Source organism: Ammodytes marinus, assembly GCF_949987685.1.
Source record: "Ammodytes marinus genome assembly, chromosome: 11".
Taxonomy (NCBI): domain Eukaryota; kingdom Metazoa; phylum Chordata; class Actinopteri; order Uranoscopiformes; family Ammodytidae; genus Ammodytes; species Ammodytes marinus.
The window spans coordinates 23,078,512-23,093,221 of NC_137215.1; the positions used below are offsets into that span (position 1 = coordinate 23,078,512).

The 14,710-nt window shown below is 44.2% G+C and overlaps 1 protein-coding gene across 1 annotated transcript in view; it reads left to right on the forward strand.

Annotated features, from left to right (window-relative positions):
* sorbs1 (sorbin and SH3 domain containing 1) overlaps positions 1-14,710 on the forward strand; it is a 44,906-nt gene that overhangs the window by 25,739 nt on the left and 4,457 nt on the right. Inside the window, exons 16-27 of the mRNA XM_080037149.1 lie at positions 1,244-1,425; positions 3,348-4,814; positions 6,144-6,208; positions 6,883-7,053; positions 7,979-8,025; positions 8,396-8,510; positions 8,649-8,774; positions 8,888-9,082; positions 9,333-9,857; positions 11,031-11,126; positions 12,618-12,805; positions 13,274-13,380. Of these exons, the coding sequence (XP_079893275.1) occupies positions 1,244-1,425; positions 3,348-4,814; positions 6,144-6,208; positions 6,883-7,053; positions 7,979-8,025; positions 8,396-8,510; positions 8,649-8,774; positions 8,888-9,082; positions 9,333-9,857; positions 11,031-11,126; positions 12,618-12,805; positions 13,274-13,380 (3,284 nt within the window). The remainder of the gene's footprint in view (positions 1-1,243; positions 1,426-3,347; positions 4,815-6,143; positions 6,209-6,882; positions 7,054-7,978; positions 8,026-8,395; positions 8,511-8,648; positions 8,775-8,887; positions 9,083-9,332; positions 9,858-11,030; positions 11,127-12,617; positions 12,806-13,273; positions 13,381-14,710) is intronic.

Below are 14,710 nucleotides of genomic sequence, written 5' to 3' on the forward strand. Positions count from 1 at the left end.
CACAGTGGCCAAGCATTTAAAAAAGAGATTCCCGCTCCCAAGTTTTTTAATCCATCGTGCTGTTGTTAATTGGAAGAGTTTCCTTGTGAAAGGGGTCACTCGCCAATACGTTTCAAAGGAAACCTCAAGTCATAAACTGACTTCCTTCAAAGGCACGTATGTTTATAGCAGGATGCTTAAGTTTTTTTCTCTCTCCTTGGGGCCCGTTTGAAATTTGAGACATTTTAAAGAAATTCCTTGCAAAAATATAATTTGATTGTAAAATGCAAAACCATATGTGCAAGTGTTGTGTCATTAGATGAATGAATAAACCATGTTTGTTTTGTCACACAATAAGGGCTGTCATCATGGTGCAGTGGTACATACTTAAAATTGGCATTCCTTATCATTTCAGCTAAATAGATAAAGGTTACTGTTAGCTTGCAGTAGGTCCTGTCACTGTTTCTCTCCCAAGCATCATGCTGACTGTAGATTTCACCAGAACTGTCCCTGGAGCTTGGCTCCTTTACTGCAGATTTCCTGTGTAGCATTTATATGAATTCTTGTAAGTAACCTAGAACCAACATGGTTTTAACAGCTCTCTGCAGTCAGCAGTGCACATGTTATTTTTTTTCCAACATCCATGAAAGAGCTTTTTGTTGAGGTAGTGAACACAGAGAGTAATGTCTCCATACGTTTGTGCAAGTTTGTAAACCTCTGACAAGGCCACACTGCAGATGTAAAACACATCTTGGAAAATACATCCCTCTTTCTGAACACTGGTGAGAAGGGTTTTAATCTTGATGATACTTAAAGTCTCTGTAGGTTTTAATGACCATGTTTGCCAGCACAAATAGAGGAGCAGTGCCAGTGACACATGAGCAGCATGTGAAAGAGAGTAAATCTGAGAGTTGTACAGGTGCACAGCGGGGGCTGATGCGCCATGTTGGAATGTTGAGGGAATATTTATAGAAATCTGCCCTGTTGGCCTTCCTGGAAAGACAAGATACGTGTGCTAGCCAAAGCCAATCAGCCTTCAAATTCTACTCTTTCTTGGTTTGGCCTTTTCCTGTCTTTCTGATTATTTTGTCTCCCACAAGTCTGCAAGACAGGAATTACCTCAAGATATACTTAATGAGAACCATATGACAGCTCATTATCCAATTTATTTCTGTTGTTTATCATAAAAACATGTAACACAACTCCTCGGAGTGAATTCGACTGTGTTTAATTAGCTGTCTGCGTTCCTCTTGCCGCTGTCTAGTTCCTCAAGCAAGTCTGGGCACAGCGAGGTGGAGAAGGACAGTGGATCATCCACGGGCGAGCCTGGGGCTCCAGAATGCGACCGCCATGTTTACAAGAGCGTCCTGGAGGGCGGCGACATTCCCTTACAAGGTCTACGCGCCCTAAACAACAAGCGCAACGGCAGCTCCTCCTCCTCTAAAGGTAGGACACCAGCCCCTTTACACATGTGGCCGGTAAAATCGCAGGTGTGTGTATGTCTATAGACAAATGCGGGGGGCTTAACAGTATAGCAGACCATTAAAGGGCTATCCTGCTGAGAGAGAACCAATAACTCACAGACACTGATGTTGGACCGTTTCAAAGTGTCAGACAGGGTTACATGTGTTTCCGTTTACCTTTTCTGTTGGACTCCACAATTTTTCTTTTGCTCCCAGAACCTCACAGCATTGGCCAATCACCTCGCAGCATTCATTACCCCCCACCACCCTCCCATGGCAGCTTTTTGATTTACTATTGATGCCATGGATGTTTTCATACAAACGTGTGTTGGCCATCTGCTTTGGAAAACTCATGGAGGGAGTCGTGAGGTTGTCCTGCTAAGTTGATGGAAGCTAACCTTGGGGATTTTCCCCTCACTTCGCTCCAGTTGTGAGCGGCCAGTCACTAGGCAGGCTTAGGGCAAGACTCCAGAACATTGGAGCGCCAAAGAAAGGGGATGAGCGAGATAAACACAGCTCTGCTCTTTACAACCCCAGCAAGACAGGGGTGAGATAAACAGGAGGGACACAGAGGGAGGGTAGGCATGAGGAAGTCAGCTGTCAGTGTGAGGTCAGGGGCTGGAATGCCTATGCACATGGCCGGGGAGGGAAGCGCTGGGGGAGGATAGAAGAGAGGAGATGGAAGGAAGAGGACGGTGTGTGGCCAAACATATTCTTTTGTCATTACATTATACCTGGGAAGATATAAAAGATCTCACTTTAGAAACGGTCTACTCGTAGTTTAAAGTTTAGTATTAGTAATATCTTAAAAGAGTACTCATTTAAGTCAGCAGTCTTGTAACAAACATGTAACTTTTACCCTGTCGAATTGTGGAAAACAACCAGTGAATGGATTTGGCCCTCTAGTCAACTGACTATAGCATGCTCCTTCTTTAGCCTCCTGCCCAAAGAAATAAAAAGTGCTAGAAACCAAACACTTCATCATGTGTTTCTATCTTGTGCTCATGCAACTTAATAAAAAAGTATCTGTGTTTTTTTTTGTTTCAAATCTCAGCCTGAGGCTTTTCACAGTGGCCAGAACTCTTTAGATGTTACATTAGATTTAGTTTACTTCCTCAGTGTGGGCTTTTCTAGACACGAGCGTGACAGATGGTTGACTCATGCTACAGAAGCCACACACAGCACGTGAAAGTGTCATTTCCCCGGTTCCATCTGTAGTGCCGTCACCAGCATACGATAGCCAGAAACGGACGCACAAGTATTCCTAGACCTTTGTGACAATCATATTTCACTGTGCAGGTTGACTCAGGATGCATGTCTTATTTACAACCGTGTGGGGGAGCAGTGTACGAACAGAGGTGCCGCAGGTCATTAATCACGAGAGTCGCCTGTCTTATTGCTATAAGTAGAGGAGAAGAATGTGTGAGGTTAAAGCAGCAAGCAGAACATTTGAATGTGAACATGAAGTCGGTAACAGAAAATGTTGTCAAAGGTTCTTTTTCTGTTTCTTTTTGTTTTCAAATTGTACTGATACTGCAGTCAGTGTTAAGAATTCCTATATGACCTCCAACATCACATAACATTTCATGGCATATTGCTGTTTTAATACTTTTGTTTGACTTTTTATGTTGTTGTTTACAGTGATATTGATAATGCAGGAATATGAATTGGTAGATCTTCCCTTGTTCCATTTTTACAAAGCATACTGTAATTCTTCACTGCGGTGCCAAAAGTCATCCATAACTTGATGCACAATGCATCAAGTCCGCTTCCCCCTCTCATCCACTTTTGATGGAACTTGGTCTTTACTTTAGAAATGTGCCTGACTTCTGTTTTAGTGTGTGTGAACCTGTGACCATTGTAATCTAATATGTTGTTTATTCTGTTGTCCTGCATGCTTGCCAGTGGATTATAAAGGTGGGAATGGCTATATAATTTCACCCTGCTCCTCTGTAAATAGTCGTAATGCAATAGGTAACCACCAGTGTAAGAGTATGAAGCCTCTGTCCGCTGCCAAAGCCTGCATACCCCAAATCCTGCCCTCTAAATTCAAGCCCAAGCTGCTGCCGCCCGGTGGCGACAGTCGGGAAGGCAGGACTAAAGCCGTGAGGCACCCAAAGGCCCACAGCTGTGAGGACCTGTACACTGGGCCGTGCAGCAAAGACTTTGCCGGGGCGGAGGAGAGGGAGAACGGGCTGCTCTCAGACCAGTCCGGTGTGGATGGCCTCGGGAATGTTCCCCCCTCGATTCGGAGGAGTGCGTCGGAGTTCTCCAGCCTGTACCGGAGCATGCACCACATCCAGAGGCCCAGCTCGGCCGGCTGCAGCCCCCACGGCAGCGTCCGCAGCCTGGCCGGTCTCTTTGAGAGGGCAAAGGGCGAGGACGGGTACGACAGGACAGAGGAGGAGGGTTACATTCCACGGGACGCGGTGTCGTCACGGGTCAGCGAGTTTGAAATGATCATCCAGCAGCGGTCCAGCAGCTCCCAGGCCCCCAGTCGCTCCTCCTCCCTGCCCGCCCTGCACTCCTCCAGCCACAGCCACAGCCCCGCCCACCTTTACATGGCGTCTGCGGCGTCAGCCGAGTCCCTCATGGTAGCCATTACCAACACCACCCACACAGCTGATGATGATGCCTGCTCCCCGTTGGAGTCACAGGGCAAGAGCTGTAGGGAGGAGGCCTCGTCACCGGACAGTGTGACCGTGGAAGAGGAGGCTGCTTCCTCCATAAAGGACGGACACAATCTCAGGACTGAGTCGCCCTCCAATAACACTGAGGCCGAGGTCGAGCAGATCTTCAGTAAAGTTTCTCCAGAACTAATGCACCAAAATGTCAGTGGATTAAATAGTCCCTCCCCTCAGTTTACAGAATCCCCTCCAAAACTCGACCATGACCACCACCACCACCACTTCCTTCACAACCACTCAAACCATCAACTCCCTCTAAAGCCCAGCAAATGCAAAGGCTCCTGCCCGGCGTCCTACACCCGCTTCACCACCATCCTCAGGCACGAGAGGCAGCAGGCCACCACCACCACCCAACAGGACAGGCCGCCGCCCACTCTGGAGAAGAAGAAGACCATGCTGCCAGGCAACCTCTTCCTCATGGGCCCCGCTCCGTTCAGGTTACGGAAGAACCAGCAGTCCCACCACCAAACTCGGAGGACCCTCTCGGCCACCAGGGTGACAACAACGGGCACCCAAAGGCCCTGCGCTCTGTCTCCTGAGCCCAGACCTCACATCCCCCAGCGCCTGTCCTCCCTGGAGGTCCTGGAGAGGCTGAGTGACACTGACCACCACCTGAGTAACGGGCAGGGCTTGGTGGACGCCAACGGGAACCTCCTTCTTCAGCCGCTGGCAGCTCACCACAGAGGTGGCTATCTCCATCCCCTTCACACCACTGTTGTCACCCTCCTCCTCTCCTCCTCCTCCACCTCTCCTCTGTGGTCACTCATTTTAAATCTCGACTCTCTCTCTTCACCTTGTGTCCCTTGTTTCTCCACAAAGCAACGCCGCCACCCCCCTCCATCTCTAGTCTGTGTGTTTGTGCCGTGTTTACAAAGTGGCAGAGAAGCCCTCCATCTCATTCTGAGTGTGCTGTTTTGGTGCTTTTCCATTTCACTGTGATTGAGTTTTGGTGGTCCCACACATGCATCAAAACGCTTCAGTGACTGTAGGAGGTTCAGGCAGATTTTGGTAATGTATATATATATATATACTGTATCTCGGTGACATCAGATTTGAGTTGTATGCAAGAGTGCTAAATCCTGCATAAGCTTTACAATGCTAAATATCCAATCATGTGTTTTATTACAGCATTACAGTGTAAGATAAGACTTTTTTTCTTATGTTCCAAAATTAGATGTCAAATTTAGTCCTTACACAGGCTTTTTTAAGGACACCTAAACTACAATCCCAGCATTCCTCTGTGATGTTTATGCAGGATAATTTGATATAACAATGCATACATTCTCTCAAACTGATGTCTCAACATGTCTGTATCCGTTTTCTTTTCTTTTTTCTGTTTTGGGAACAGTTAACATCTGCCATCTTTCATTCTCTCACTATGAAAGGTTTGTTTAAGCCAGACAGGATGTTCCCTGCTTTGATTTCCTTTAACAGCCGATAACTTTGGCATCAGACACGAAACTGAAACTAATTTGCTAGTTGTTTCTCGTGGCCCCTTGCTGGGACACAAAAATAAACATGTTTGGTGGTGTGGGGAGCAAAGTAAGTTATGAGGATATCTCTCTATCTTATAGAACAGTTAAGGTGAAACTTCAGTAAACTAATGGATGCTGGTTGGTCGATCAGTCAAACCATGATTTCATTTTTATTTTTAATTTTTTTTGGCCAAGATACAGTAGGTTTCATATTTCCTTTCCTGCATTTTTTGTTTAATTTTTTACAAACACACATTGGATCATTCTGTGTTTATTCCTACATGCATGCAGGAATACAGTACATTTGGCTTCTTGGATGTGTGTGCTTTTTTGTTTTTGCAGAGATAATGGTGTCCATTTAAAGCATGCCTGGTTGTATTTTATTGTATATTTTGGTATGATTCTCTTCATTGGAATTAAGGAGTTGACTGCAATATCATCATCTTCTGTTGTAAAAGTTTAGTTTTGAGTTGGGATTTGCCTTGAGGTTGTCAGTGAAAATGCTTCCCGGTGTGATCCTCCCTCTGTTTCTGTTCCAGACTCGTCCCCAGCTCACGGGGAGAGCCAGGATGAAGTGTTGCGGAGGCGTCATGGCGACAAAGAGGTGAATTTCGTGGAGTGCACACATCACTGTGACAAGGCTTTTTGTACAGGGAGCTGTGTTATGAATGAGGGAATCATATATTATCAGGACCACCAAAACAAATGCCTGGGCCCCTGCACTCTCGCTTTACTCGTATCAATTTGTGTGTGCATGCACTCATTCCTACATAAAGACATATGAAGAGAGACTTACTCCTGTGAAGGGGGCCAACAAATGGACAGACCCACACTCTGCATTAATAGTATATGCCCAAATGTATATGTGAAGGATATGGGTTATGGTCTAGACACAATAAAGCGAGGCACAAGATGCACATGCAAATCGATACAAAGCTAGGTTGGTTGACCTTTTGACGTTGCACCCAAATGTAATGAGAGAAAGAAAAAGGACAATGTTTGGGGATTAAATAGGATATACTGTATTTTACTCAGGTAACAATAAATACATCATTGTTTAGTTATAATAAGGAAAAGTCAATATTTTGGTTGAAAACAAAGTTTAGCATAGTGAGGTTCTTGGCCTCCAAAGGCTTGGTCATAGAAAGCTTTCCCACTTTCTCCCCATTATGGGCAGCCCTGTATATTGCATGACAAAGAGTGTTTCACATTAATGATGAGTGGAGAGGAAAGCCGTATCTACATTGGACAAACAGTTCTGTGTGGTTTCCTTTGCAGAAAATCTTGGAGGAGCAGAGGCGGCTGAAGCGGGAACAGGAAGAGGCTGACACAGCGTCCAGGCGACACACAGGCATTGTCCCGACACACCACCAGTTCATCACCAACGAACGCTTCGGAGACCTGCTCAACATCACAGATAACGCAGAGAAGAGGAAATCGGGCGTAGAGGTACAATGCAGGGCTTTGTCTTATCCTTCTGTAAGCAGGAAGAAAGACGACAGATGCTTTGTCAGTTTTGGGTGTAGGTCAGGCTGTTTGGGGGGGGTGAAAGGGGGGGGGGATGAGCCTGTCAGCAGCATTTCTGCAGACACAGATGGCTATCTCCTCTGGGTCAAAAATTCACAGGGTGAGAAGGGTAATATGAGTTGTTAAATGTATTGTTTCAAATATTTTTTTATTGAAAGCATTTGTGCATATGTCTTGACATGTATACACAATATGGAACTGCTTACTTTTTTTTCTCCCCTTTTTTCACAAGCATAGTATAAAATAAAGAAGAGGGAAAATAACTAGAGCATTTGTATGTTGATCAAGAAACAAAATAAAAGGTGACCCTATTTTTGAAAATTGCTGAGTCTTTAAATTCATCACTGAATATTTTCAGTAGCCTTCGAGACACAGTACAGGGCCTTCTTACTAGCTCACTATCTAGAAGTAATGTCGCTGGTATTGGTTGCACCCCTCTTGTGTTTACTAAGGTGTGTCTGCGTGCTCTCTCAGCAGGCCAGTTTCACAGTAAACATCCTACTGTAGTTTCTTACTGGGCATGCTCCAGAGGACAAGTAACCCCAGTCAACCACAAGCACCTCATCCATCTGTCATTGCTTTAATATTCATGTTCAGACGGGGCACTGAAAGGGCAACTCAGGCAAATTTACAGCTTGAAAACAGGTTCCAGATAAATAGTTTCTTTACAAACACAGGACAAAGCCCAGAGACTCAAGTAACCAAAAAGGGACAAAGGTGAAGGTACATAAGGGGAGTTTAGTCTTTCAGATATGTGTGCTGTCTCAGTACAATGTGAGATTAACGTTGACGATGTATTTATAAAATGAAAATCACACAAGTTTCTTTTTCACATCTACGTACACAGAGAACTCCAGCCATGGCTCGCTTCGACTTCAGAGCAGAAACTCTTAAGTAAGTGCAAATGCATCCTATGCAATGGTGGAGAAAATATAATAGACACTTAACAATTCACAATTAAACCATTTTTGGAATGTTAAGTTAGATTTCATTATATTCTAAGGAGGTGTTAAAAGTGTTGTGTCCTTCTGACAAAGTTATGCTTAAGTAATCATACAATCACGGGAAACCACTGTTAAGTTTGGCAGAGCAATGAAAGAATTGCTCTTTATTTTTGTTTATTTGAATGTGAATACATCCCACACATCATATTAGCTTCACCACAGTTCTGCAGGAGATCAATTACTTGCATTTCACACTATTATACTAACTCTAGGAGTTTGTTACTTTTCACATTTCACTCATCTCTTTCATCCATTTCTAGGGAGTTACCGTTTCAGAAGGGAGACATTGTCTACATCATTCGACAGGTGGATGCAAACTGGTATGAAGGGGAACACCATGGAAGAGTTGGCATTTTCCCTCAAAGTTACATTGAGGTATGTGAATTCTCTCTCTATCTGTCTTGACTCAATAGCAGCTTGGACACTGTGAGATGTTTGACATTCTGCTGCACATTTTGAGTCATCTTGTAGTTTATGCCTCAATCAGTTCTGTTCATTTGTTCCCTTTTTCAGCTGCTTCCCCCTGAAGAGAAAGCCCAGCCAAAGAAAAGTGCCCCTGTGCAGGTACTGGAGTATGGAGAGGCTGTCGCCCGCTTCAACTTCAACGGGGACACCGTGGTGGAAATGTCCTTCAGAAAGGTATGGATTAGTCATTGAGGAAGTGAGGATTTGATCTTTCTCTTAACTCATGCTTCATTCCACCAAAGAAGGAGTTTGAACGTGTGTTGAACCTACACAATATGTATCCCCAGGGAGAGAGGATCACGCTGATACGTAGAGTCGATGAAAACTGGTATGAAGGCAAAATCTCAGGCACCAACCGCCAAGGCATCTTCCCCGTCACGTACGTGGAAGTGAACAGACGACCCCGCATCAAGAACGGGGTGGAGTATCTCGACCCTCCTGTCAGCCAGTCGCCACAGCGCAGCAGCAACGCGTCTCCTCAGGTAAGAACGTCAGAGCCAAAACCATGGATCAATGGGAAAAGATACATTTATGGATGTAGTGCGGCATTGATTGACACTTCATTTTTATCACTACAACATCTCTGAATCTAGAAATTCCCCTCTTATGTTCACCTTGACACCCACCTTTAAGTTTACTTTTGTTGTCTCATCTTTCATTTCCTTTTCTTTTCTTCTTTGCTTCCATCTCCTTCTTTCTCCCTCGTTCCTGTTGCCCTAAAAAAAACAAAAGCTGTATCGTAACCGCCTGACCACCTCCCCCCTGCCCCTCCCTCGCTCCCCGCGCCGCTCTGTGTCCCCTGAGGTCCACGCCATCTCCTCTGAGTGGATCTCCCTGACAGTGGGAGGAGGCAGCCCCCCCGCCGCCCCCACCCCTCCCCTGCCACCTCTGCCCACTGTGTCGTACCGCTGTGGCGAGTACGTTCCCCCTCCATTCTCTGCCAGCCCCGTGCCTCCCATCACCGGCAGCCCGTACTGCGTCTCGCCCATGGCCTCCCCGACCGCCTCCCCTCTGCCCCCGCCGTACCCGCCCAGACCCAGCTCCACCACGCCCTTCCTCACGTTCACCCCGCCCCAGGGAGGGGGCTTCCTGCTCCCCACTCAGTACCCGCGTCTGTCACGCAGCGTCAGCCCCAGCGCAGGGCCCGTGCTGGAGGGCTGGCTGAGGGGGGACAAGGAGCTGACAGAGGGGGAAGGCGCAGAGGGGGACGGAGGGGGCTGCGCAGCCCCGGGCAGCAGGCAAAATAGCCCTGCAGAGGTATCTTATGCATGGTGTGCGGTGTTGCATCTTGAGTTCACTCTGAGACGTGGGCTTTTTGCCACATTTGATTCCCTCAAACATATGTTGGATGAAGTAATGAAGTATTGAAGCTGACACTGACGTGTGGAAGACTTGACTAACTTGTACAATAGACCTGAAGTTGATCGATAGACTTGGTTTTACATAGAAATTATGGGTTTCGCCAGACTTTACTATTATGTTGCTTACTTAGATGGCTTCCTATTACCTAAATATAGTGATGATAATACATGCATTATTTGTAAATATAAGTTATATTCATGCAGACATGCCTTGTGGGATAAAAAAAGAAGGTTAATGTCTGTTGCAAAATGCCCCACGTAACTTTAGACATAATTGTAACACTTGTTTTTTAAACTTAATATGTTACAGTAAAGAAAAGTTCCTAATTCCTAGTTCCTAAGCACTAATGTTTGAGTTAAAGTTATGAAACAGTTAAATGTTCTGCCTTAGATTCATCTTCGTCACAAGTGTTTAAACTTTATATTAGGAATAAAAAATAAGTTATTTCTTTCTATATATATTTTCTTTAAATGTATTCATTATCATTTCTTACTCCCTAATATCGGAATCGGCATCGACCCCAAAAATTGGACTTTAGTTGAATTTAACCCCATGGTTGAGTGTATGCAGTTTAAGTTGAAACTGTAGACATTGCTTAAGGCTGGAAGTCTGCATGTATTATGTGTGTGTGTGTGTGTGTGTTTGCTACTAACAGATTAATGTATTTTAGTATGTATAGCTTCAGATTCTCTAGCTGTGAAGAACTGTAAGAGGAGCTATTGTGCTTGCATTTCCAGGATTGATTTGAGAGCTCCAGTTTCTGTCTCTTCATAAAATACAGCATTTGGTTGCATGTTGTTGTTGTTGTTCCATGCAGAGGTGGGGATAGCTCAGATGCCGTTGGCGGTTTGGAATTTATTAAGGACAGTGACATATTTATTACTGAGTATTTATAGGTTTCACGTGTTGCTTTCGAGGTTGACATTTTCACCCGACCAAGAATTTGCAACCTGAGTGTGGCTGAAGTATGACATAATTTACAGCAGGTGGAAACGCTGTGCGATCTCTGAAGAAAAAGCTCTTATTGTAAAATGTCCTTGTTACATGACTTTTCTTTTTGGGTTGCAGTTTATGAAGATTGAGGCCGACCATCATGGACGGAGCTCCAGAAGCCCTGTGATGCTGTTCGACATACAAGATAACAACAATGTTAACTCATTTGCGGTAAGCTGGTACAAAGTTCTCTTGAAGATGTACAAAACATATGTCTAGTTCAAACGACCTAATCATCTGTTTAACTTTTTAAACCCATCACCCTTTTAATACCTTTTGACTCATATCATCCTTAACATACTGTCTTCTACATTTGTGCTACATGTTAAATATGTGAGATATTAAAGGAAAATCCTTTCATTAAAGGAGCAGTTCTACATTTTTGGGTAATGATGTGTTCGCCTTCTGAAAGCTAAATGAGAAGATAAGCCTCAATCTTATGTTTGATCGCTCAGTATGAAGCTGGATGAAACAGTCAGCTAGCTTAGCATAGCATAAGCTGCTATCCAAGCTTTGTCCAAAGAAGACAATACAATCCTCTATCTACCTGAACCAGCACCATGTCGTTAGATGTCGTTAGATGTAAGATAATGTGATGCACAAATTTGCATATCAATGATATTTTACATTTATTTAAAGCAGCTACAAGGAACGTTTACCCGTCTAATTTTTTCTCTGATGATAATAAATTACATGTAATAGCAAACATGACCATCAGCGCAAAGAATTATATTTTTACATAGTTTTTCTTGAAGGTGAAGTGATCGATATATTTATGTTAATATACGTGTTAAATCGCTCTATATTCATACAGTGATCACTTATATAGTGCGCAAGCTTCATAACACAGGTCTCTCAGTCACCCGCTCTGCATGTAATCGGCAAATAAACTTTTCTAGTATCCCACAACCTGATATCCAATCAGAAGAGAGAACGCTACACACGCAGAGAGCAACAGAGGGGTGAATGTTTATGCGCCTTCCTACAAATCCTTCCCAATGTCCGTTTTGATGGTTTTTATCATGTTTTATCGCACTTACAAATCTAAGATGATGCTAGATGACTCGCTGCTTGAAGACCGCAGTGCATTAATGTGGTGACATAGGGACGAGGGAGGGCTAAATGCAGGAAGTTAGCTAAAAGTACCAATTAGCTTACTGAACCTTTAATGCCTTTGTCTGGGTAATCAATACTACTATACTTTTTAAAATGATCTATATATATCTATCCATCATATTTTATGGACAAAGGTGCGTGGAATCAATGTTCTCATCTAGCAAGAAAATGAGCAAAAGCATTATTCAAACTGTGGAACTATTCCTTTAAGCTGCACATGTCAGCTTCCCCTTTAATTCAGCATGCTCATTCTATAGTAGTGTCCTGTAAACAAAGTGGACTTATATGTCATGTTTGCTGTCTACATGCTCTCACTCTGGTGTCTATGCCTTTTCATGCCTTTCCTCCTGGTCTGCGCCCAACGTCTCCTCCACTCTTTCTCCTGGCTTTTTTAACGGATCACTTCCTTTTCTGCCTGTGCTACTTACTGGACCTACTTCCTTCCCTCCCCTTTCTAACTCCTCACCTCCCCGCCTCAACTTCACCTCGGTGGGGGCCACTGTCTTGTCTTTCCCTGACGACTTCATCCACTACCACCCTTACTAGGAAGCTGTGTGTAATGAGATCTTGAATATAGCTGAGACCTCGGTGAGGTACTGCAGCACCCTGTCCCACCACCCCAATGACCTTGTCCATAGACTGCGCCCCCACCCCAGTAAACAATCTCTCATCATTTCCCAGCAACCCCTGTCCCACAGCAGCAGTCCGGAGCCGAGTCGTCTCAACTGTGGAATGTGAGTTTGGTCCACCACACTTGAAAGGTGGAGTCCGCGATTCTGGAGAATGATTGTTGTCAAGATGACTTTTTGTCAAAATTAATGAATATCCCCGCAAGATCCGCTACCTATCAGTACTGTGTGTGAGTGTGTGTGTGTGTGTGTGTGTGTGTGTGTGTGTGTGTGTGTGTGTGTGTGTGTGTGTGTGTGTGTGTGTGTGTGTGTGTGTGTGTGCTGAAGAAATTCAGTGTTAATACACAGCCTTGGCTCTGTAAACGCCCTTTGTTTACATACCCGTTTACAGAGCCTAGGCTAGTACAGGTAGTGGATTGTATGGAGATATTCCCTGATTTTCGACAAAAAGTGATTTTGACAACAAGCATTCTCCATAATTGCTGACTGCCCCTTTAATTTTAAATAATATCACATTTTGTGTCTTCTCAGCATTGTAAAATTGACAAAAAAAATGCTTGTACCGCGCTCCAGTTTCCAGGCTCTGTATAGTTACGTGCCACAGAACGAGGATGAGCTGGCACTGCAGGAGGGCGATCTCGTCAGCGTTATGGAGAAGTGTGACGACGGCTGGTTTGTCGGTATGTGCCACAGGCTCCACAGCACATTCCTCAGAGATATAGTCGCACTCACTGTGTCACATCCATCCATATAGGGTTTCTTCTGAATGACAGCACAGGATTGAACGCGTGCAATGTGCATGATCAGGGCTCCCGGAGAAGTAGGGTCCTTTTCCCCATGTCACAAACCTTCCATATAGGGCTTTCAAAAGAAGGACAGCAGATGATTGAGTGCAATGTACTGTACATGCAGAGGCCTTGAACTTGATTTAAAATATAGCTTGAATAAGATATATTTGTGTAAAAAAATTGGTAAGGCTAGACACGGAAAGCGAAAACATCCATTTTTTAAGCACTCGAACATTTTAAAAAGTTTTGTCTATTTTGCTTCCATAACGTGTCTTCTTTCATACTATGTATAAATGAAAGGTCCAAAATGTTCTTTTAGGTGTTTATTTGACTAAATGTAGTCTGTTTGCGTCTGTATATATCTCCTATAAAACAATCTTTAAAAGCCATTATCTCAACTAAAGTGATTTTTAATACTCCAAGAATCTCAACTTCTAAAGCACTTATAGCACATATCAACTGAACTTTCCTAATCATTCTTAGCAGTATTCCGAAGGTTGTAAAAAAAGGATTTGTTCATAGTGTTAAAGGGGTAGTTCAGGATTTTAGACATAGGGCCTTATTCCCAAGTTAGCCTTGGTGTTCTTTATCAGTGGAGACAGTTTTCAACACATTTAATTCAGTCCTTCTAGTTGCAGAGTGTGCTCGTGCTAAGCTAGCGCACGGCATCGGGGGATACCTAGCCTGCTACTAAAACAGTCTTACCCACTCCACAGTACACCCGAGGCCAATCAATTATAACGCCAGACTATCGATGTAAATGTCTGTGTTGATAGAATAATTTTAGAAATAAAACCAACCTCGCATCGCATGAATTATCGCATTTTGAGGGACTACTTTCTTAGCAGCAGCGGACTTTTACTTTGCTGTGTAACCGAATCACTACAGCAGAAAGTAAACAGAGCAGCGTGGGACAGAAACTGAAACTGCACTGCCACCAGTCTACCGTCATTCTGTCCCGGTTCTCTGCTGCAGCTCCAGCGGGGGCTGTCTCTACAGACGCTCTTTCTCTTTTTGCCCTTTGAGCATCCCTCTCAATTCTTCATCAGTGTATTCCGGCTCGTACAGGTACGGTTCGTTGGATACAACAAATTCCTCATAATCGTCTTCAAAAGCAGACGCATTGCTAAGTCCTCCAAACGTGGCCATATATTGTTTATTGCATAGGCTAATACAACTCCTTTGTGCACTGTACTCTGCGTCTGTAAGACAGCAGCAGGTA